The sequence below is a fragment of the Acanthopagrus latus genome, chromosome 15, assembly GCF_904848185.1.
Source record: "Acanthopagrus latus isolate v.2019 chromosome 15, fAcaLat1.1, whole genome shotgun sequence".
Lineage (NCBI taxonomy): Eukaryota > Metazoa > Chordata > Actinopteri > Spariformes > Sparidae > Acanthopagrus > Acanthopagrus latus.
In genome coordinates, this window is record NC_051053.1 from 8547810 (window position 1) to 8569115 (window position 21306).

Below are 21306 nucleotides of genomic sequence, written 5' to 3' on the forward strand. Positions count from 1 at the left end.
CCGACCTCAACACCCCAGTGCACAATTCATCGTGCTGAAAATGAATGAGGCTGCAAACCCGCTGTGGCGACCGGCTTATCGCTACCCAGCTGCCATGTGACAACCTTGTAACTCTTTTTTGGTGCTTTTCGACCTTTTTGCTCGAATTGAAGTCGGTTTGGGAAAATGCAAGGACTGTTTTTGCTCATGCAACCTTGTAGAAAATGTGGGGAAAAAAAACAAAGCTACATTATAAACAGTCGGTGTTTCGGAGATACACACAAAATTTTGAGCAGCTCTCCTGGAATAAGCCAACGGCGGCACGCATCCAAATGGCAAAACACTCCACCTTTTACAACGGGCATCGGTTAGCCCCCTGAGCTTCCACTGGCACATTTACTGTTCCAGGCAAAAACAGCTCGTAGCCAGAAAAGGTAGGAGGGGTGATGCATGCAGGAGCGGCTCCCTGGGTGAGGATGATTAGAAGTGGGCTGAAACCACGAGGCTTTTTCCTTTGTTTCTCTGCTGTGAAACATCTTTTAAATATCAGCGAAGCAGCAGCCAGGATTATGTGGCCAAGACAAACTGTTTTTTCTTCTTCTCAGGAATTAATTCGAAGAGGGTCCATGGATGTTTCCTGAAAAAGTTTGTTTTTAGGATCCTACACTGTGTCCACAGATGTGACTAATTATCTTTAACAACAGAAGCAGGTTGCTGATGTTAATGCGAAATACTACTGGCTTGATGTCTGGCACCAGGAAACGTTTCAGGGGAGGAGTGCAGTCACTGTACACTGATGTTGCAATAGAAATAGAAACCATGCTGATGCTGCCGGACTTATGATGAATTATTTTGTTTTTTCGAATAACCCACCATTGTTTGAACTTACAAATTGAAAAAAATCACAATTTCCCTAGCCTTTGGATGCAAAAGATTCTGCATTTCCACTGAGAAAGTCAACAAATCCTGACAACAGAGACGCCAGAACCAGAGATACATTTGGTGATTTTAAATTTGTGATAATGACATCTGCACTTTTACCAAACTAAACAATTTAAAGTTATTTACACGTTACAAAGACTGCGATGTTTGAAAAACCTTTCTGCTAAACACAACACAAGCTGTGTTCTTACCGTAGTTGTTGTAGGATTCATCACTGGGTCCGTGTCCATATTCATAATATTCTGAAATGCTAAATCAGACAGAGTGGAAACATTAGTCAGAAACTATAGAACAAAACCAACAACGTGTTCATCCATCTTTCTGAACACTTTCCAACCACTTGCTGTCTGGGTCACTCAGCCTAGAGCCCATTGATTCCCGCTCAAGACACAATAATAACACAAGAATAAAAATGAATAACAAATATATATGTTTCTTGATTTACAAAAAGGCTCAGTGGTTTTCTTAAACAGCTGGGCACTGTAGTTTTTGGCAAACGTTACTCTAACAGGAGTAAATAGTGCATTTGTGGGGGATTATTTTAAGGTGTGGATTAAAACACATTTGTTGCTCTTGAGAGTATTTACTGCAGGGAGTCGGGGTAGGTGGGATTAACTACAGTGCCCACGTTGCTTACTGGTGTAAATTTAATCGCCTTTGTACAACAATGAAATTGTATGGCACAAAGAATCATGATATTCATGAAGTAAAAACAGAAAATGAATAGTTTTGTTCAAGTATTTCTCATTATCGGTAGTTATCATGAACAAAACAAAACAATGTGAGGCTCAGTAGTGTTCTAAAAACAGCTGGGCAAATGTTACTCAAACATCATGAAGATACGCCTTTATTTTGAAATCCCCCATGGCACGACTGTGTCACCGTTTCCACCCCTCCTCGACTCCTTCCCTTTGCTTTATGTTTTATTTTGTGAGCTGATATAAATATAACTTGACTGTGTTGAATTGTCCCATATCGATCACAGGTCTCTGTATCGATTCCAATCCAGATCATATCGTGGCAGATCGGCAAATATTGTATCGTCCAAAGAACCGATAGAATATTGTATCGTGATGAAAGGAAACATGATATCTCAGGCTCCAGATAAACTTTTCATGGGAATTGTTGACTATGAGACAAATATAAACATCACCAGGCTTATTACAAATATACAAGAAGCTTATTCATAGTTCAGACAAGATGTTGCGAGCAAGAAAAAAGTGAAGGTCTTGACTTATTAATAATAAACATGTGAAACGCTGAAATGTACTGTACAGCAGTGAGACAGCTGGTCCCAGTGCATCTTTCACTGGTTGTATCGTAACAGTAGACGGATGGTGACTGAACTGCTTTGCTGTATGTGCGGCGTGTGTGCATGTGTGTGTGCGCGTGCATAAACATCACCTCTTTGATTGATTGCTGTAGTTATCCTCGTAGGCTTCGTAACTCTCATCATCATATTCACCACCATACCCGTCGTCGTAGCCCTGCGAGGAAACATGCAATAAGCATTAACCTCCACTCGTCTCATGATCGCCGCCCGGTCTGACTGCTGAGAGATTAATGTACAAACAATCAATACTCAGTTCCACGGGCAAGGTCCATGTATTTGTGTCCATATTGGGATAAGGAACAGGAAAAAAAAAAATCATGTCCAACAGAGATTATTGATTAAGGTTTGCAGGGGGAGATGTCTCAGCAGGGGAGCCTATGGACACGTCTGAGTCTTAAAACTGCAATATGGATCTTTACTATTGATAGCTACTCGAGAAACAGGCATTAAAACCCATTTAGCACAAATAAAGTCGTGGTCAATAATAATAAAAATTGAAGCATGCAGCACGGTAAAGACTTCCCAAATGTATGTACAGTTTTATAGATGCCTCCGTAACCACCTTATTGAATAGAGGAGCCCCTTCTGTGAAGCTGTAAAACAGGTAACACGCACATTCATATTACTGTCTCGTACATTTTTCACACACAGACACCACACGTAACGCAGAGTGGAGATCATCCTGAGATAGCAGTGAAGCGAGGTGCCTGCACCATCAGAATAGGGAAACCAGGCAAATGTTTGTTGCCCCCCCCTCCAAAAAAAAAAAAGGAACTGGATGAACAGAGGCACCCCGATGGACACTCATATTGGCACATTTGACAGCGACCATGTTTGGGTTGCCAACTTTACACCTGGCCAGAGACTGCAAATGAATACTGGTCTCTTAGCTATTGCCATATTCACAATAATTATCATTATCATGCACTGTCCCTGAGAAATAAGCTGAATAAATGAAATCGCCCGCCTTATAATAAGTTATTTACAATCTGCCAATGTCGAAGTTGCTGTTATTAATTCAAGATGGAATTTTTCTGTTGATGAACACTGAGTTTTAGCCATGGGCCCCAACAGACTCTGGAACTGACACTTTTCTGCACAGTTCCCGAGCAATGCTAAAAGACGACTGCAACCCCAGCTGCAGTCCTTCACCCTTCCGCAGTCTGACAACAGATGCGGAAGTATCCACTGCCGTACAACCAGACTGCACCGGAACCCTGAACTCATCCTCAGCACTTCACCATAAAAACAGCTTTCCTTGCATAAAATAGAGAGATTATGATTAGCCAGGGCTGGGCAGTGTGGCCTTAAAACAGTTTCAGCTTATTTGCAGTATTTTACCTTTTTGTTGTACGACGCTGTGTTGTAGCATGACAAGTCACACATCATGCATCATAATGTTATTGAGTGGCGAAAAGTGCTGTCAACATACAGTTTAAAATTTGTTTACTAATCTTTTTTATTTTTTGGCAAATTTCTGTGTTGAGCCTCAGACTGTTTTTCCCCTCCCGGTCTGTAAATCCCGTTAGCGACTGTTTACATCTACAGAGGAGTAACATGGTTTTGGAACAATTCAAGTAAACATTGTAACTCGGTTAGAAGAAAGAAACCACGGAGGGGCTGACTAAGAAGCGTATTAGATAAAAAAAAACAAAAAAAACAAAACACTAATATCATATTGGTCACTGTGGCATCTAAATACACGTCTCATTCCTTCCACCTCACAGTTTGGTCTTTTGCAGAAAACGTCCAATGTTCGCTTAATATCATCAATTTAGGATCAAAGGTTCTTCCCCATGTGCCAGACACTGAGTGGGCCGCTGCACCTTTTCATCCTTTCTTTGCTCGTGCACTCAAAGGGTGGAATTTTCGCTGGGGTGAGGGTGGACGTGTCAAAATCCTGTTTTTTTTTTCGTCCATCTCAGATTTACAGTTTGAGTTTATTTTCTACACTGCGGCATCCTTCGACTGTCCTGCCGCCTAAACCCGGATCAGAGGGAGGAGTTGTTCAAAATGTTGGAGCGCTCATTAGCTATGACTGTGCACTCCAAGCAATTAAGTTTAATGAGCAGAAGTGAGTGCCTGCGAGACTTTTCGCCCTCAGTTTTGCCCGTCAGGCAACTTATCACGTTGGAGAAGTTTTTTTGTTTTTTTTTGCGACTGTCATTATAGACAATCAAGAATACTTGAAAAAGGATGCAGGCTAGGTAAATAATGGTGCAGCAATTTATGGAACACATCTAATTCATACTGCTGCCATTAGTATGGAAAGCACAACACAATATTGCTGTCCATGCATAGAAATGATAGAAACTCCAAGAACCTCCGACTTCACAGGGGCCTCCCTACCTATCAATCAAACCTACACCCCTGTGTGGACTGAGAACACAGCACTTCACATAATTGTCTATTAAATGGTTTATTCATGACAAATGGGATAATCAGTCTTAGCAGACCAAAGGTTCATGTAAACAGCTTAACCTGAATAACACCTTTAGTGGAGCAAGGCCGAAGTGTAACCTCAGCTTATTATCTGCTCTTGTAATTGTTGGATCTCGCTCATTTAAAGATTTAGGGGAAGTTTAAAGTGCTTATGTTTTTTTTTTCATCGGACCATAATCTCCTCTAATCCTTTTCCAAGCCCGCTTTTTTTCCAGATCAAGCTACCGACGTACACGCAAGCGCTCAGTTGCTTTTTTTAGCTGTGGAATATGTTTAGAATTAAAATGCTCTGAAAGCCTCCGCGAAGCCTGGTTTACGCCAGACGGGGTCTCAGCATCTCGCCGTCTGCCTGCAACAACCAGGCGATATCCTCCCGCTTTAGGTGTGGCTGCTTGCGGTAACGCTTTGTGACACAAAGGCAGACGCATCGTCGGTGTGAAGGACATCAAGTGCGGCAACACAAAAGACATTATATTGGAGGCACTTGTACACGCGCTCCCCTCTCCTGCTGGGTAATGCTAAATCAAACAGCTCTGATTCCTGTGTGGCTTTATTTGTCTGAACATGAAATTCACTAAATTAAAGTTGGGGGATTATGTCAGGGATTAAGTTGTTCAGGGGATCCAATACTTTTCTATTTCTTGCATGAGTCTTTCCCCCACAAAAGGCAGAGTCAGAGACCCCGCGTATCTCGGTAATTGACTGTTTCGTTTCGCAATCCCATATGGAAAAAATTTTTTTTTTTTTAAAAATCGCTCCACGCTGGACCATAAATGAAAAGCAAGTAGCGGATTAATTTCACTCAAATGTGCAATAAAAATAAACCTGCAGTTACGTAAAACTTCTCAACAGTATTAAGAGGGTTATTTTTACCGCCGAACTGTGATGTGCTGCCTTCAGACATAAAAAGGGAAAAAAGTCAGCGTTGTTTTCAGTGCATTAGACACACAAAGTAAATAACTGATAGCGACGGTGAATTTATTTGAGCACATCACAGCCCGTGTAGCTGCTGGTTCGCTGGAAAGATACTCAGCTCACCATGAGGAGGGTTTTGATAAAGGCATCTCAGTGTCATGCTGCTGTTTACACTTCCTAACACAGCAGTTATCCAGTTTATGCTGCCTCATCTGGAAAATGTTGCTTTGAAAAAATATATTTCTGAAAAAAAAACACCCAAGCTTTGGGTCAGACTGTTGACGCTTATTTCAAAACCTAAAAGCTGTTGTGTCCGAGTAAGTCTGATTGAGACTGATCTTCGGGTCAATATTGCAACGTCGGTGAAGGTTCATTGACTGTTTATCACACACCTCACTTAGCAGCGATTGTCAGGGTTGTGTCAAAACGCGAGTCTCTCTTCTCTCCCACAGAAAACATAGCTCATGAAATGCCTCGTCAGTTGTCCTGCCTTTAATTCGGTGACTTTGTGACATTGCACTTCCTCCCGTGTCACGCATTTGCACAATTTATGCCTCGCTGTTAGTTTGGCTCGCAAGAACTGATTCGCTGCAGCTGCTCTGTTGTTGTCAGCAATGCCGGCTCAGGCATGTGTGAGCAGACCAATCAGAGCAGATCGGGTATTCAGGAGGAGGGGCCTTAAAGAGACAGTTGCTAAAACATACCATATCAGGCAGAGGGGATAATGTGCTGCAGGACTGGACGGTATGATAAAACTGATGTGTTTTTTAAGCGCTAAAACATTAAAACCCCCAAATAAAACCTGACTTATGAACCTGAAAATTAGCATAATATCATTATTTAGGAGGAATCCTTGAAGAGCTCAAATTAGTTCCTCTTGCATTGTATTATATCTGATGTCGTTGGGTTTTTTTTGTCTTAATAAAGACAACAAAGCACAACCCATGTTTATCCACGTACAGTTCTAAATAACAGCATCTTGGAAATGATTACATTTGACTAATTTGTTAAGGTCTAACAGGGACAGTGCAGCCGGGCACTGTTCGGGTGAAACAATGCAACAAATGTAGTGACTAATCAAGCCTTTTAATTAAGTGTGAGCTGAAAGAAAACAGAACAAAGTGTTTATCACACTCTGACTTATCTCTCCGCTGACCTCACTGTTAGTTTGACCCCCAGCGCGGAGATGCGACAAGCTGCTACATGTAAATAGTCCGTCCCCTAATTAACGAGGGGTTTTATTCTTCTGGTTTGACACTCATCTGCGGAAAACAATTATCACTGGTCCTCTCTAACAAGTCAGAGGAAATAAATCAAATGTTAACACAAGGGTGGAGAGTCCTCGCTCGGTGTAATTAGGACAGCGAGGAACCTAAAGGCCCTTAGCACTGTGCTTCATTATCAATTGACAACCTGTATGTCCCCTGACAGTGACTGATCTTCATAGGGAGCTGCCCGTGAATGCCTCTCCACGCCGCAGAATGGGGAGGAAAATGAGATTTGCAGCCTTTTGTCTCAGTGAATAGATGCCGCTCCTCACTGCTTTTCTACCTGTGCAAATTCAATCAGCATGCACCTTTTGTTTCGTCGCTTACACACTTGAAGTATGAGTCTACTTTTTTAATATATTTACTCAGACGGTGTCACGGCGAGATTCGATTTTCACCTAAAAAATTATCACGACGAGATGGTTTTAAGAATAGTGACACTAAACAGCATGTTTTTTCACGCCGGCTAAACAAATCAGACGAGTATTTCTCAGTTCTGCGCGTGGAGTTCAGCATTAAATGTAGCTGCATCTGTCTGCCTCTTCCCTCGGCCTCGGTCCCCGGTGATACGTCTGAGGCCATTATGCATTCCACCTGAGTTATTCTTCTATTGAATAATCGAGAGGCAGTGTGTGTCATACATCTGTTTTAATAAACAGCGGGGTTCTGCATGGAGAATTGCCATAATTAATCTAACAAATGTAAACTCAGCAGTGTATCTGAACCTATTGTCACAAAGCAATTACAGCAGATGTGCATAACGGTGGCCTAAGAAACTGTTACTCCTTCCAGAAATACCCAGATAAATCTCACACATCTTTTATGTTCATGAAACAGATGATATGGAGAGAAATCCCCCCCCCCATTTCAAAAGGGTGTCCTTTTGCTTTTTCCACAGTAGATAGATTAGACTTTTTTTTTTTCTTCAAAGCCTCCCAAAGCTCTGTGTTTAATCACATTATGGCATTTCCCCGCGCTGCCTCGCTATGGTTGCAGGGCTCAGGTTTTTTTACAAAAAAAAAAAAAAAACGAGCCATGCCTTTCAATTTTTGCCCGCAATTTGTACAATTCATGGTCTGCTGTCGGGGACAGATCCCTGTATCACTCTTGGATTCCACTCTTCCATCGTTGGCCCTGACATTAAAAGATAACATTTGATCCTGGGATTTGATCTTTAGCATTAAACTGAGGCTGTGGTACCCACTCTACACAAAACGCCATCAATCACATCTTTTAATCTCCCTCTGCTCTCCCTTTTGCACTTTTCACACGAAGGAACTTTCACTGTGGAATGTCCCCCCCGCTGCTCTTTCTAGGGGGATTATGGCGCTTCATTCCTTACTGCTTGTTCAAAATCACGCTTATTAGTGGTAATTTCGCACTTTATCAGCAACTCCATCTCCTGAGGTATACCTCGGCACTACACCTAACGACACATACCGCAGAGAGGTAGCTTTCATTTTCTGATGCGCAGGAATCAGGCTGAAGTAAGAGCCCTCTCTTATGCGGTGAACCATTAAATATAAATGCAACAAAAACACATAGTCTGAAGAGTGTTGCCCCGGATCACAACAGGCACTGTAGGAGCGCAGTGGTGGAACAAGGGGAAGTTTCTGTGCCACACTTAATAATCTCATATTTCACACTGAACTCAAACTGACTGCACACAGCTAAAGACCTGCAACGACTCTAAGCGATCCGCCTGTTCAGACTTTAAAATAAAGGTAGTGCCCCATTAGATCACATACTGTACCGTCTATGCCGTGCTGCAAGAGCTGGGTAGTGGAAATAACTGCTCTCTGGGCCAGTTTTTTTTTTTTTTTTTGCAGTTTCACACAGAGGACACAATGGCTGATTGCTGACCGAGCAGATAACGCAAGACTGGAAAACAGACATCGTTCACATCTGCATCTTATCCTAGCAGAGATGGGAGAGTCACTACGCAGCTTAATGCAGACGGGTCGCTGATTGCGCAGCTCCTTCATGTAATGAAAATGACAGATGTAAAATGGTGTGAGAAAAAGCTTTGGATGGGGACGGGCTGGGGCTAGCTGGTTAGCATGCTAACACCAGCGGGTAGAAGTCATCATGTCAAAACTGTTACTGATGCAGTCTGTTGATATTTTAGTAAATTCTTTTCATGTTCGTGTTTCATGTTTCATGTTGCATGTTTAGCTGCTAGCATTTTTTGGTTGCCTGATGCAAATGTACCTGAGGCCATTTCAGGGTATTGCATAATAATCTGCCACAACATAGGAAGCATGAGGATAAAATGTGCTTTGTCAGTTTTTTAAATGATCAGATGGTCTTTATAATTAAGTAAAGCCCACTTAATGGACCGTGTTTACATCTGATTTTGTAAATTTGCTGACTGATAAGCTGATCTTTCAAGGATTACCAATCACTAGGGGGCTTGTCATATTATCTGAAACGGCGCCGAAAGCTCATTGGCGCTTAACATACGAGACACAGATAACCTACAGACACACAGCAGTTGATTTTTGTGGCACTTCTGTTGCAGTCTTAAAACTGAAGGCCTGAATGTATTTAGCTGTGTATACATGGACCCTAACATTCCACTAGTATTCAGAACAATAGCCCAATCAGGATAACAAAGCCTAGTGTAGCCACCCCACGTCGAAAGAGACCGATCTGATCCCGCATGACTTGAATGAGTATCCAGCAAATTAATAAATGAAAACATTCACTTTCTCAACAAAGAAAAAATCTTCCTCTGCTATATTTCCAGCAGATTTTGTGACTGACAGAGGTTATATTCTGATCAAAATGCTCTTTGGCATGGAAATGCTATTGGATCACTTTATCAATTTAACCACGGCTAGTGATCTCTGGACTGGGAGGACTTACAAAAGTCAACCAACCTGCGTGATGAGACCAACACAATGACGTTGATTTCAATGTTTGTAACCAAATATTTGTATTTGATTCCATGGAGGTCAGGCCTCAATGAATACAGAGTGAAAACTCCCAAACTCCCTCCGCGGCGAGAGCGCTCCCTCCACTTCACCTCCGAAGCGTTGCTATCCTTTAAGAGGGAACAATAATGGCCACTGTCACTGTATTAGTTTTACGACGCTGACAGCATGACAGAGTCCATTAATCACCGCCGTCTCCGGAGGACTCCCTGCAACATGATGACCTGCTCCACAGCAGAGACACGGCGACTGTTTAAGGGAACTTCACCCCGAATTGAGGAGAAAAACAAAAAAAAAGTCTGTCATCCATTCGCTCCTCACGATGGCTGCAAACTACAGGATGCATGCATCACTGTGACTACATATGTATGCGCTGGGCATGAATAAGCAATTGTATGCAAATGGGATTGCGCTGCAATGTTAGTAAGTTGACTGGGGATAGAATGGCTGAGGGACAAAACGACTCCAAAGGAACAAAACAGCGGCTGCATCGAGGATTTAATCATGTGACCAAGAGAAATAATCTGTCGTACTGTCCTTTAATGTTTTTATTAATTATTGATAAGAACAATCCATTCATATGTATTGCTAAATCCTCAGAGTAAAGTATTGTATGTACAGTAGTATGAAGTGATATTAATCAAACCCTGTTAGCTTTTAATAATTAACAAAAGAGCAAATGCATTTCCTGAAATATTTACATAAAACGACCGATATTTAGATACATAATTGTGGAAAGCACAATTGGAATTATTAGCTCAAAGCAAGTTTTTTTTTCTTCTTCCCCGGATGTGGAGTAATTAAAGCCATCTTGGTGCATGCATAAATTACTTGTTGTTAATGAACTGCACAGTAATGAACTGTTAACAAAGTGGCGATCAGTGTGCTGCAGCAGTGTTTTGATAAAAACCCCAATTTTCCCGATTCTTACCACACGATTATTCTCCTTCGATGCCGTTCCTGTTCGTCATTCTGTCGAGTCGAGCAGATGCTGCATTGTCACATTTAAAGGACGAAGCTGTGATTATTGCACATCTTCTCACCGGCAGGAAAAGGGAAAAATCTCTCCTGCGGCCATGAGTCCATTGGTTTTCGACGGAATTGTAGTTTTTCGCAAATGTTACTGGAACAGGAATAAACTGTGTTTTGTTTTGTTTTGTTTTGGTTGGTTTGGGGACTACATTAAGTGGTGGAGTGATACACATTTGGTGCTCCAGAGAGTTTTTCACAGAAGCGGTGGCTTGAAAATGTGCCCCCTGTTTCTTCCAATAAAGAAAATGGCACTGAGTGCAACACTCCGACTTACTGATGTGTTTTTAATAGTTTTTGGACAAGAACGGAGCTCTGTGGCGTGAGGGAACCCTTGTTAGCACGCTCAATTCTTTGTCGGTTTTGTTGTTTTCACGGGATTTAGCGTGGGAAAACACTGCACGTGACACTCTTCATTCAGATGCTGCTCTCCTTGCCATTGAAGGGAGAAGGTGTAAAAACAGACCACACAAGTAAGAGCTGTGTGCCAGAATATTTCATGTCGACTGGTTGGTGCGCTTGCTTTCGAGAAAAGAAAAGACTACGCTTTTTTTCTTTTTTCTTGTTTTTTTTTTTAGAAATGATCACGCCAGGATTTGCTGATGACGAGACAAATACAGAACACGCACAGCTGTATCCTCAGTCAGTTCGGCCTTGAAGTCCTTGAAGATAAAATAACACCAAAACGCTTTTTCCTTTTGTCTGCCTTTTTTATGGTTCCAGCGGGTGTTAGAAAAGGTGCAGTGTTGCAGCATTCAGCAACGCCTGAATGGCAAAATAATAATAAAAAAAAAAAATAAAATAACTTACGTTGCACAAAGAACTGCATTTTGGGAGGAAAATAAAGCAAGCAATCAAAGAGGAGCGCCGGCGTAAAGGATATGGCGAGGTGAGATTTGTGGGAGAATGATAAAGAGGAAACATTGGGTTCATAAATTATCGAGTGAGCGGTGATACACGATAACTACCAGCTCCCCTGTGCTTTCCTTTGAGGTTTTTTTTTAAATCGATACCACCCTCGATTAGACACAATTATGGGCATTCTTGCAGTATCACTCGTATGAGACGGACTGACAGCTCGACGCAGTCCATCAATCAGCTGTCTACATGATACCCGCGCGCTGCGACGTGCATTTCCTCAAAGACAAACACAGGATGTAGCTACAAAGAGGCGTCTGCTGTTGATTTATTGCTGTGTTTCACTAGATTGTACAGTGCAGGATTCTTGTAGGGGAATAACAACATGCTGTGCGGCACCTTGTATATGCAGTGATTGAAAAAAAAAACAAAACAAAGAGAACCCGGACCTTCATATAAAGAGGTCTCGCCACACTCTGGAAAAACACGCACAGAGAAAATTGTGTAATGTTGCGGGGGGGGGGGAGAATAGCTAAGTGAGATATGAGGGAAGAAAATGTTCAGGACAAACTCATCTTTTCCATAATCCCCTAGTCTCTGCGCTCCCACCCCTCGTCCCAACCTCCAATTACAAAGAGAAGAAATGCCTCGCTTTTTACTCCTCAGAAATACACAGGCTCCACATCAGAACTCAATTTGGTTTGGTAATGAGACTGCGCTTGTGCATTTCCCCGTGCAGACAGCCCAATCTTCAGTTGCCAGCACACATGGGGGCTTTGCTTAGCGGGAAGGCTCTGAGGAAATAGTCGTGCGAAAATAAAAAAAAAAAAGGGTTGCCTTTTTTTCTGGATGAAACTTAGAGCTCACCTTGTGTCGTCTTTTCAAGATGACCTTGAGAAATTTCCCGAGATCTGAGCACACGCAGATATTTCACAAGCACTTTGAATAGTTTTCCCACACTGATCCCAGGATGGCGTGGACTAAGTGATGTGAACAAACACTGCTGGTCAAGGCTCTGCACTTTTTCTTTTTCTTTTCTTTTTTTTTTCGCACGTTAATGGTGCAGCGATGAATAATGCAAAGACAGTAAGTGAAGTAAAGTAAATGGTGCGTGACATTCCTGTGTTTTGCATTCATTTGAATGGTCAGGATAACTTTTATCTTATGGCTCAACATAACAATTTATAAGGATTTGAGAACACTTTTGCACTTAAGCAGACTGCAAATACACGCAAATATACTGTAGGTCAAAGCAGTCATGGCAACCACACAATCAGCAACGGAGAGCAGATGAAGAGGGAGAGAAACTCCCCCAGATCGCTCAGATTTGTGAGAGGTCGAGCTCAGAGAAACATTTATAAACTCTGTGAAATGCTGCCCGTGACAAATTCTAAACTACTTGAGCCATCTTGTAAATTTGGTTATACATTAAGTGACGTCTTTCCTCATGTAAACCATCATTGCGTGCATTTGTACCAGCGATGTGAGGTCAGAAATGCATAGTGTCAGGTGCTTGTGGTCCGATCGACACAAAATGGCGGATGAATGCTGGGGATAAACAGCCTTATAGTTGTTTAATAATGCAGCACAGTGAGGAAAACAGACATTTCATAAGGAAGACAGGCTTGTGACTGTTTATCACCGTTAACACAGACTCCAGTCTGCAGTACAGTTCATTGACTCTGTAACCAGAGAGCTGTAGAGTAATTAGGTTTTACGATCAAATTAGGTTATATATACAAAAGTAGGTTTCTAATAACACTCTTACTTAAGGTGAATTATAGAGAACACGCACTGCATTTTTCCTTTTGCGGTATATGTGTTTGTTTTCTCTACAGGATCCCACCTGTGTGTGTTTTAATTAACTGCAAACCACAATTGAACTGCAGTTGCTACTCGTCCCAGGATGGCTGGAATGAAAATCTACTCGCTGCAGGCAGGCGCCGGTTTAAAGCTACTGACATCTGGTTCATTCACATTTTTGCAGCGCAGGTTTCCATCACCTGTCCTGAGTTCAGTGCCATCAGGGCGTCAACCAACTCCTCGCGCTTGAATGTTTCAGACTGTGACGAAACACACTGCTTCTCAGAAAAAACAAACAAACAAAAAAAAACCCCTTGGTTTGCCTTGAGGACAGGCCACGAGCACTACACTTGTTTACTCTACAAATCCAATAAAAATTCTCCAGGTCAACATGTGAGGCAACATTCACAGCAGCGCACAGTGTTTCTGAGAAGCAAAACAACCATGTTAAAAATGCTATTAACAGATGATGAGTGAGCTCAAGGGACAAAAGACTTCATTGTGGTGTGCTTTTGTGTGTTTTTTTTAATCCTTGAAAACCTCAAATCTGGTCTGATCTCACCCTCGAGTGGAAGGAAATGCGTTTGTTTAAGCACTTGGCTAAAATAATAGTTTCTCATTATTTAGTTTGGCGTAATACTTATCCGCAAATCTGCGCGGCAACATAAATCCAAGATGAATGGAAACCAAGGGCTGCCTAGCAGGTCCTGAATCATTATAAAAAAAAAAGTCTGGTGTGCCTTAAGAATTGAAGTTAATTAAATACAAAGATTTCTGCAGCGACTTCCTGCTTGCCCTAATTTCTCAAACACGTGTCCCCGAGTGCCCTGCCTCTCCGTGTGAGGCAACATCCATCCGGATCACATGCAAAGGGAGATCAAACCAGGTCTGAATTACACACAGTTCATGTGAAATTATTATCAGCCATACTTTTCAGCGTGTGCAAAAGGGATTGGACTTACATAGTCGTCGTATGATTCATGTGTGACGGCTAGCAGCGGGGGCCTGTACCCGGCGCTCCCCGCGGCCCCCCTGGCTCTCGGAGCCTGTACCTCCCTCGTCAGAACGGTCGTGGGGAGTTTGGTGTGGGTCGCCGTCGCCGCCGCCACCGCCGTCCCCCGAGGCGCCGCTCCGCTCCTCCCTGTGCCTCTGTGGCCCCTGCTAAAGCAAAACAAGCAGACTCACATGGCATCACTTTTTTTTTTTTTTTTTTTTCCCTGAGAATCTTACCCTGCGACGTTTTTGTGAGTAATGTGAGTCTGAGACAGTGAGGAATCTGTTAAATCCCCCTCTCATCGGGCCACCTCGGTTGGTGGTTGTCGTAAGGCGCGCTCGAGATCAACATAACCTCCGCTGGCGCCGAGGTAGATCTCGTGATGATCAGAGGGCTGAGGAGTGTCACTTTGTGTCTTCCTCGGCTCTGCAAACACGCCTGTGGGACGCGTCGCGGTTTGTTTCAATAACACGATGGAGCAGCGCCGAGCATGTGTTTGTACAGATTCACACCTCCATCTGCCCGGAGCTGCTGAAGACGCTCCGGTTTGTAGACACACTCAGACAGGTACTGCTCTCAAGAAGAGCAGTGACTTATTTAACCGGGCCCAGCAGAGCGTGAGCAGGCGTGAGTTAGTTTAGGTTGGATTGCTTTTTGTTTTTTCTAGAGGTGGCTGTCCAGTAGCAGGCCCACGCGAAAACAGCAGGGATGAAACGGGGGGATTTAGCCTCACAAAAAGAGGCCCATTGTCTGCAAACTCCACATTGTAACGACGGCATGATGTAGGTGGGCCGGGATAGCCTTTTTTTTTTTTCCCTTCCTCCAGCACACCCGGTCGCTAGGTAGCAGCCCATTGTGATCCAAAAATACAGGCACTCAAAGGGGAATTACTGGTGCATATTTTTCATGGGGGATTTACAATAATCGCTTATTGGGGCACCATAAGGAGAAAATCTGGGTAAGGAAGTGGTAGTGGTGGCGCTGGTGACTTTAAAAAGTGGTGGTGGGGGAGGAAGGGGCGGCGTCCCATGTTTCCTGCTGGATTTAGCTCATCTACATGTGCTGCCTGAATTAGGCCAAGCTGTCATGGCGAACTGTACCTGCCTGTTCCCGAGGGACTGCCACGGCTCAGGTAGATTACTGACAATTCGCTCCAAAAAAAAAAAAAAAAAAAGAAACGAACTTAAAAGGAAAGCAGGAGAGGCAGGCGTTTCAGCGGCGCACATGGCTAAGTCAATCAGGTGCTCTGGAACATTGAGGGTTTTTTTTTCTGCTACTGGTCCTGCCTGCGTTCCTTAAAATCCCCCTCAAGCTACAGCACACTGAAAACAATATAATGATATGTTGAGTTATCAGGAAGACATAACGGGAAAAAGTCAGAAAGGAAGCACTTTTTAAAGCTGTTAGCCTGAGGAGAAGAACTAAGAACGAGTTTATATGAAATATTGAAATGTTTGTCAGTGAACCCAATTACTCTGAAAATTCACCGTGAAGGTGGGAACTTCCTTTTTTTATATCATTAAAATATGTACTTTGCATTCACAGCAGTGCACACTATAACAGCCGTAGTGCAATGAATATAAACTACTTTTAGGTGACTGCGTAACTGAACTAAAGGGGCATTCCACCAGTTTTACATGAAGATTGGTTTACTAACTATGATGAATCTGACTCAATCTGTGACATCAGTTGTATAATCTATTCTTTGAAGGCAACTTTGGGATTATATTAAGGTCCATATGTGTTAGTTTATAGGGCATAAGGCTCTTACATGCCCATATAATATTCTTATTAACTTGATTGTGTTAATAAGACAAAAGAGGTGTTACGTTATTAGATTACTGGACATTTATAAGTACCTATAAGAAGCTTATTAACAGTTTATTGGCGCTTCAGAATGTAAATAAAAGCTTTATGAGTTTCTTACATCTCTCTATTTTCCACTAGTTTTAATTATAATAAATAACTAACTTCTGCTGATCATGGCATTTAAATTTAATAAAACAAACTTACATTTAGGAAAATGGCTATAAAGTTGGACAGACCCGCTGATGGTGGTTAACAAATGTAAGTACATTCACTGAACTGCAAAGGTGAGGCAGAAACTAGCTGGAAATGAAAACGCCGTGACCAGCAGAAGTTTAGCAGAAAACCAATTGAAAATTTCCCGTAATTGTTTGGAGAACAAGAGGTCCCTAAATCTTAGGGTAAGTAGGTGGTGATTACCAAGAAGTATTCACTCTTCTACTTCTAAAGAAACTGGTTGGCAGGTTCACACTGTTTTAGAGGGAGCTTTCTAAAAAATAGATAACCCTCGATGATACCATATGGTTAGTGTGGGAGGCTTGAAGTTTGAAAGATGTGGGGACTTTATCAGGACGGATCTTTCTCTGGCAGCCTGAGAGCCTCTGCAGCACCAGTTTTAAACCCACTTAGGTCCGTTGTTTCTACACTAAATGGAAGTGCAGCGCTGACTTAAAGAGAATAATGTCAGTTTTCACCATTGTGTGGACTGTAAGTTCATTTCGCAGCCGCCAGTGCTATCTAGAAGTTATATACATGACAGAGCCCCTCCTGTGATTGGTTTCTTACCTGGTGGATACTGTGGTTGCCGGTCGCGCACTCCTCCCCTGCACGCTCCTCCCTCTGCTCGACTCGTCGGAGCCATTCAACAGGGAGAGCTCTCTCAGCTGCTCCTGTCTGATCTCGTCGTTGTAGTCCTGCGGGAAACAAAATATCAGCATGTCTCGTTTAAAAAAAAAAAAAGAAAAGGAAAAAAAAGGGAAAAACAAGGACATTTGTCTTCTGACTGCAACAGATGCTCGCAACAGCAGCAAACGCCATCAAATTAAAATGATCTCGACGCGCGCAGGAAACACATGGTGCCGCTGAGCGTTGACTACCCGATGAGGGATATTTTCCTCTGGTTATATTTGGACACAAAATGTGGGAGAGAGATTAGAAAAATGTGGGAAAAGACAAATATTCCTCAAAAAGAGCCGTGGGTTCAGTATGAGTTCTGCCTGATTAGAAAAGAGACATTCTGCCAAACTATTGTAAAGTTTTCTTCTGGGTTTTTATTAATAATTTAAAAACCTGAATGTTGATAAGAAGGGGTGACAAAAAAGGTAAATTAAATTCAGAAAAAACACCCTTTCTTCTCACGTTAAAGCGACAAAAGACAACCTTTTCTAATTTCGTCGGCAAGCGCACACAACTTTGCTCGGAGTATCGTTATCTTGTGCTTCTGAACCATTTTTCCCTCAACCTGTTATCAAACATGATACGGATCATTACGCGGCAGACAACGGAGTGGACAAAGCGGCATTCATTATCTTGTCACCGCTGACAGATAAACAGGCTTACTTCTTGGGAACACACAAGCAAAGCCCGCAAGATTTGGCACCTCGGGGAAAAAAAATGTTTTTTTGTGACGACAACAAAGAGACGGAGGCGGCAGCCGATCCCACGCCCCCCTCGACGTCACCGTTCTTTGACAGCCACAATTTTGTGACTTTGTTTTGTCTTCCTTCCTGAGCAAGGAAGGGACGCAATCGTCTTACATCATCCAGAACACTTTAAAGATAAACAAAAGCTGAAACGAAGGCCAGGTTGCACGTTGAGTTCCCAGAAATACGCTGCTCTTAACATGCTTTTAAAGCACAACACAACATGGAGTGCACACCATTTTAGAGTGAACACGACTAAAACTAGTAAAACTGATGGATGAGATGTGAGTGCATCGATAAGGTTAGGACAGGAAGTGAACGGGCGTCCAGATACCAGCTGTGATCTCAGGTTGTGACACCATCTCTCTCATGAGGATATCGCAGCAGAGTAATTTCTCCCCGCTCTGTGATTTTGTATTGTTGTGACACTGACTGTGATCAGATCTTCACAAGAAGCGTATTAATAGACTTAAGTCATTCTGCGTGAAAGTCAATAATTGTGAAATCCTTTTTTTTTTTTGTCTAAACGTGTGAAAAATTAAACAAATTCTTGATTATCAACTGTGAGCTCTCACACTCTCGCAGTAGTATATCTGCATTCTCTTTAGGCATGCTTTAACACTGTTACACACACAGACACACACACACACACAAAAGCCCTCTTAGCACGGTATCTAACAAATAAACACACTTTGATCAAATATGCACAGTTCAGTTGGGTGTTTGAGCTACACTGTGTAGACATGTGACACTAGAGAGCTATTTTAGCATAAAATATTGACATATTACGCTTCTAAAGTCCACGGTTGCGCTCAACTGTATACATGACACATGTTTCATATCAGTCTTCTTCACATTACATGTATATGAGCTCACGTTCATGTCAGGAGGTAAAGGAGACGTAAAGCTACGTATTACTTCTTTGTCTCATACTCGCTGAAATTGTATAATAATTTAATATAATTTTCAACTCATGTTTGATCTGCTGTGGTTTCATTGTTTTCCTCAGGAACCACAGCACTCCGCACGAGTGGGCGTTTTTCGTAGGTGGCATTGTTTGAAGAGTCTGTGCGGCTGCAGCCGAGCGCTTCTCGAAACTTCTGAGAGGCGCCGGGACGGTTCCCAGCTTCATTTGGAGCAACAGAACCAGGTAATCCAACACATGGTACTTTCCTGGCCGAGCGTGTTTTGTGCTTAAACCTAGCCAGATCATGAGCACAATGTTGTCACCACATAACAATTTCAAATTAGACATTCAGTCTCAGCATAGCCATGATGTGGAACGTACATTGCCAGCATCATTTATTTTGCCAGCCGGGTCGGGTAAATCTGAGTTTGACGTGTACGGAGAAGATGATTTTCAGTCATGGTCCAAATATGCAATTACACAAGTGTGATGGAGAAACTTGAAGCCTCCAGCACACATAAACTTTAGAATGGACTTTTCAGTGAAGACGGAGACATCTTGTTGAAGGATCCTTGTGGAGGTTTTGATCACTATTAAAGGGCAAATCCACCAATTTCATGCATTAATGTGTGTTTACAGGTCTCGGCGGGTACTACTGCATATGTGAAAGAAGTAGTTTAAAGTCTTTTGTGGCTCCAGAGGAAGCTGATATCTCATGTGCTGTATCCACTGATGTCACTCGGTAGCAGCGTTGCATTGTGGGCACCAGGTTTTGATGTATAGAAGGATGCGCTGAATAAAAAGGGTGATGTCTCTGGTTCTGTTGTATCACTTTTGGTCATTTTTGTCCAACACTGTTATGCATCTTAGCTGTTTAGCAACATCCCTAGAGGCAATTTATCAGATTACACGCAGCTTCCTCTGGAGCCACAAAAGCTTTTATGCTGCTTTTTTTCATATTTACAGTAGGACTGCCCAAGACCTTAAATTTGTGGAGTTGCTCTTTAACAGTATTGTGCAATGCTTTGATGTGTAGGTCTCTGGAACATACGGTACATTTGCCAACAAAGGCAGTGAGAAGGAGGTCTGTAAGCAAGCAATATCAAAATGCATTTTGTTTGAACCTCCAGGATACGAGCAACGTCTCTTGGTGAGAAACACCGAATGTAAACAGAAATGTTTGTTCACAAGAAAAACTCCACAGGGCACCTTTAAACCTTGCATATTCATAGATTCTGGGTTTTTTAATGAGGAGAAGGCGCAGATGCAGTTTTTTTTCTCAAATTTCTGACTAGTTAATTTTTTTTTTTAGCAAAAAACATTTCAGGCAGATGGAAGTCACTGCACGTTTTGTCACACATAATCATAGAACCTTTTGAATATTGAGCATTTCTGCTGTTATTTGAATGTGGCACATAGCTGATCAGAGTAACTGTAATGTGGCACTTTAACATGTAACCCCAAGCTACTCAAAAAACAGCAGCAGGAAATCACATCTCATTGTCACAGCTCCTCATTTTCATTAACAGGATACGTGTCACACAAGAACCATATGACAAACAGGCCGAGACACCCACATGTCACTGGAGAAGAACGAAAAAAAGATCCTCATGGTAGATTTCCAAAACATTTGACACACTGCACACGTGGGCTCCTCTTGTTAATGAATTAATAAGGCCTACAGCGCTCTGTTGGTTTGAAGGAGACTGGCACCGCTTTTAATTGGAAAGCTGGCAGCTTATCCAAAGCACAACAAACACGCCAGAGCTTGTAAAAGTTGACTGTTGACAGAGGCGTTAACACGAGAAAACAGAGATAAACCCGATGCCGAGGCTTCTTGGGCCCGACTGTTTGCTCGCGGAGATTAATTCAGGCCATGCATGACCTTGTGCACACACGACGCCCTTCGCAGGGACTTTGAGGGGTCAGCACATGAAGCATGGCGGCCACACGACTCCGCGGCCGCCTGTGATGACTGATTTCCTGCCTTCTGCAGTTTGTCTAGCGGACTGCGGGCTGCAGAACCATTTATGAAAGCGCTCCTATATCCTTGGAAATCTTCCTGGCAGAAATACAGTCACATTTAACTTTATATAATAGATAGTGAATTTCAATTATATAATCTTTAATTAAGAGTTGTTTTCTTGCCAGATCTCCTCTGAGACCTTGACGCTCCCCTGAGTAAATACATTTTGTCCAATTCAGATAATAGTCAACATATAAACCCCAAGCTTTCTGCTACACAATGTGTCCAAAACATGGTGCGGTTCATGTGAAGTCAAGGCAGCTACAGGAACCACTTGAGCCATGTTATCGCATATGCAGATGTCAGATGGAGATGCAGAGAACTCAGTTTTCCAAGAGCAAACAAAATGCTCATCAGAATGTATCTCGTGTCAGATCAGCTGACGTGAAAGGACTCATACTCATCCTTCGACCTCGACACCCTCT

At 42.5% G+C, this 21306-nt stretch overlaps 1 protein-coding gene across 8 annotated transcripts in view; it reads right to left on the reverse strand.

Moving 5' to 3' along the window:
* The window catches only part of khdrbs2 (KH domain containing, RNA binding, signal transduction associated 2), an 80704-nt gene that overhangs the window by 10961 nt on the left and 48437 nt on the right, over positions 1 to 21306 (reverse strand). For 6 of the 8 annotated variants that reach the window (XR_005079140.1, XR_005079138.1, XR_005079137.1 and 3 more), the window contains exons 5-8: positions 17092 to 17219; positions 14468 to 14666; positions 2326 to 2408; positions 1113 to 1171 (exon numbers count right to left, since the gene is read on the reverse strand). Coding sequence is in view for 2 of the 8 variants with exons in the window: in XM_037122702.1 (XP_036978597.1) it covers positions 1113 to 1171; positions 2326 to 2408; positions 14468 to 14666; positions 17092 to 17219 (469 nt within the window). In the remaining 6 variants the exon portion in view is untranslated. The remainder of the gene's footprint in view (positions 1 to 1112; positions 1172 to 2325; positions 2409 to 14467; positions 14667 to 17091; positions 17220 to 21306) is intronic. The other 2 variants (XR_005079139.1, XM_037122704.1) reach the window with 1 other exon arrangement.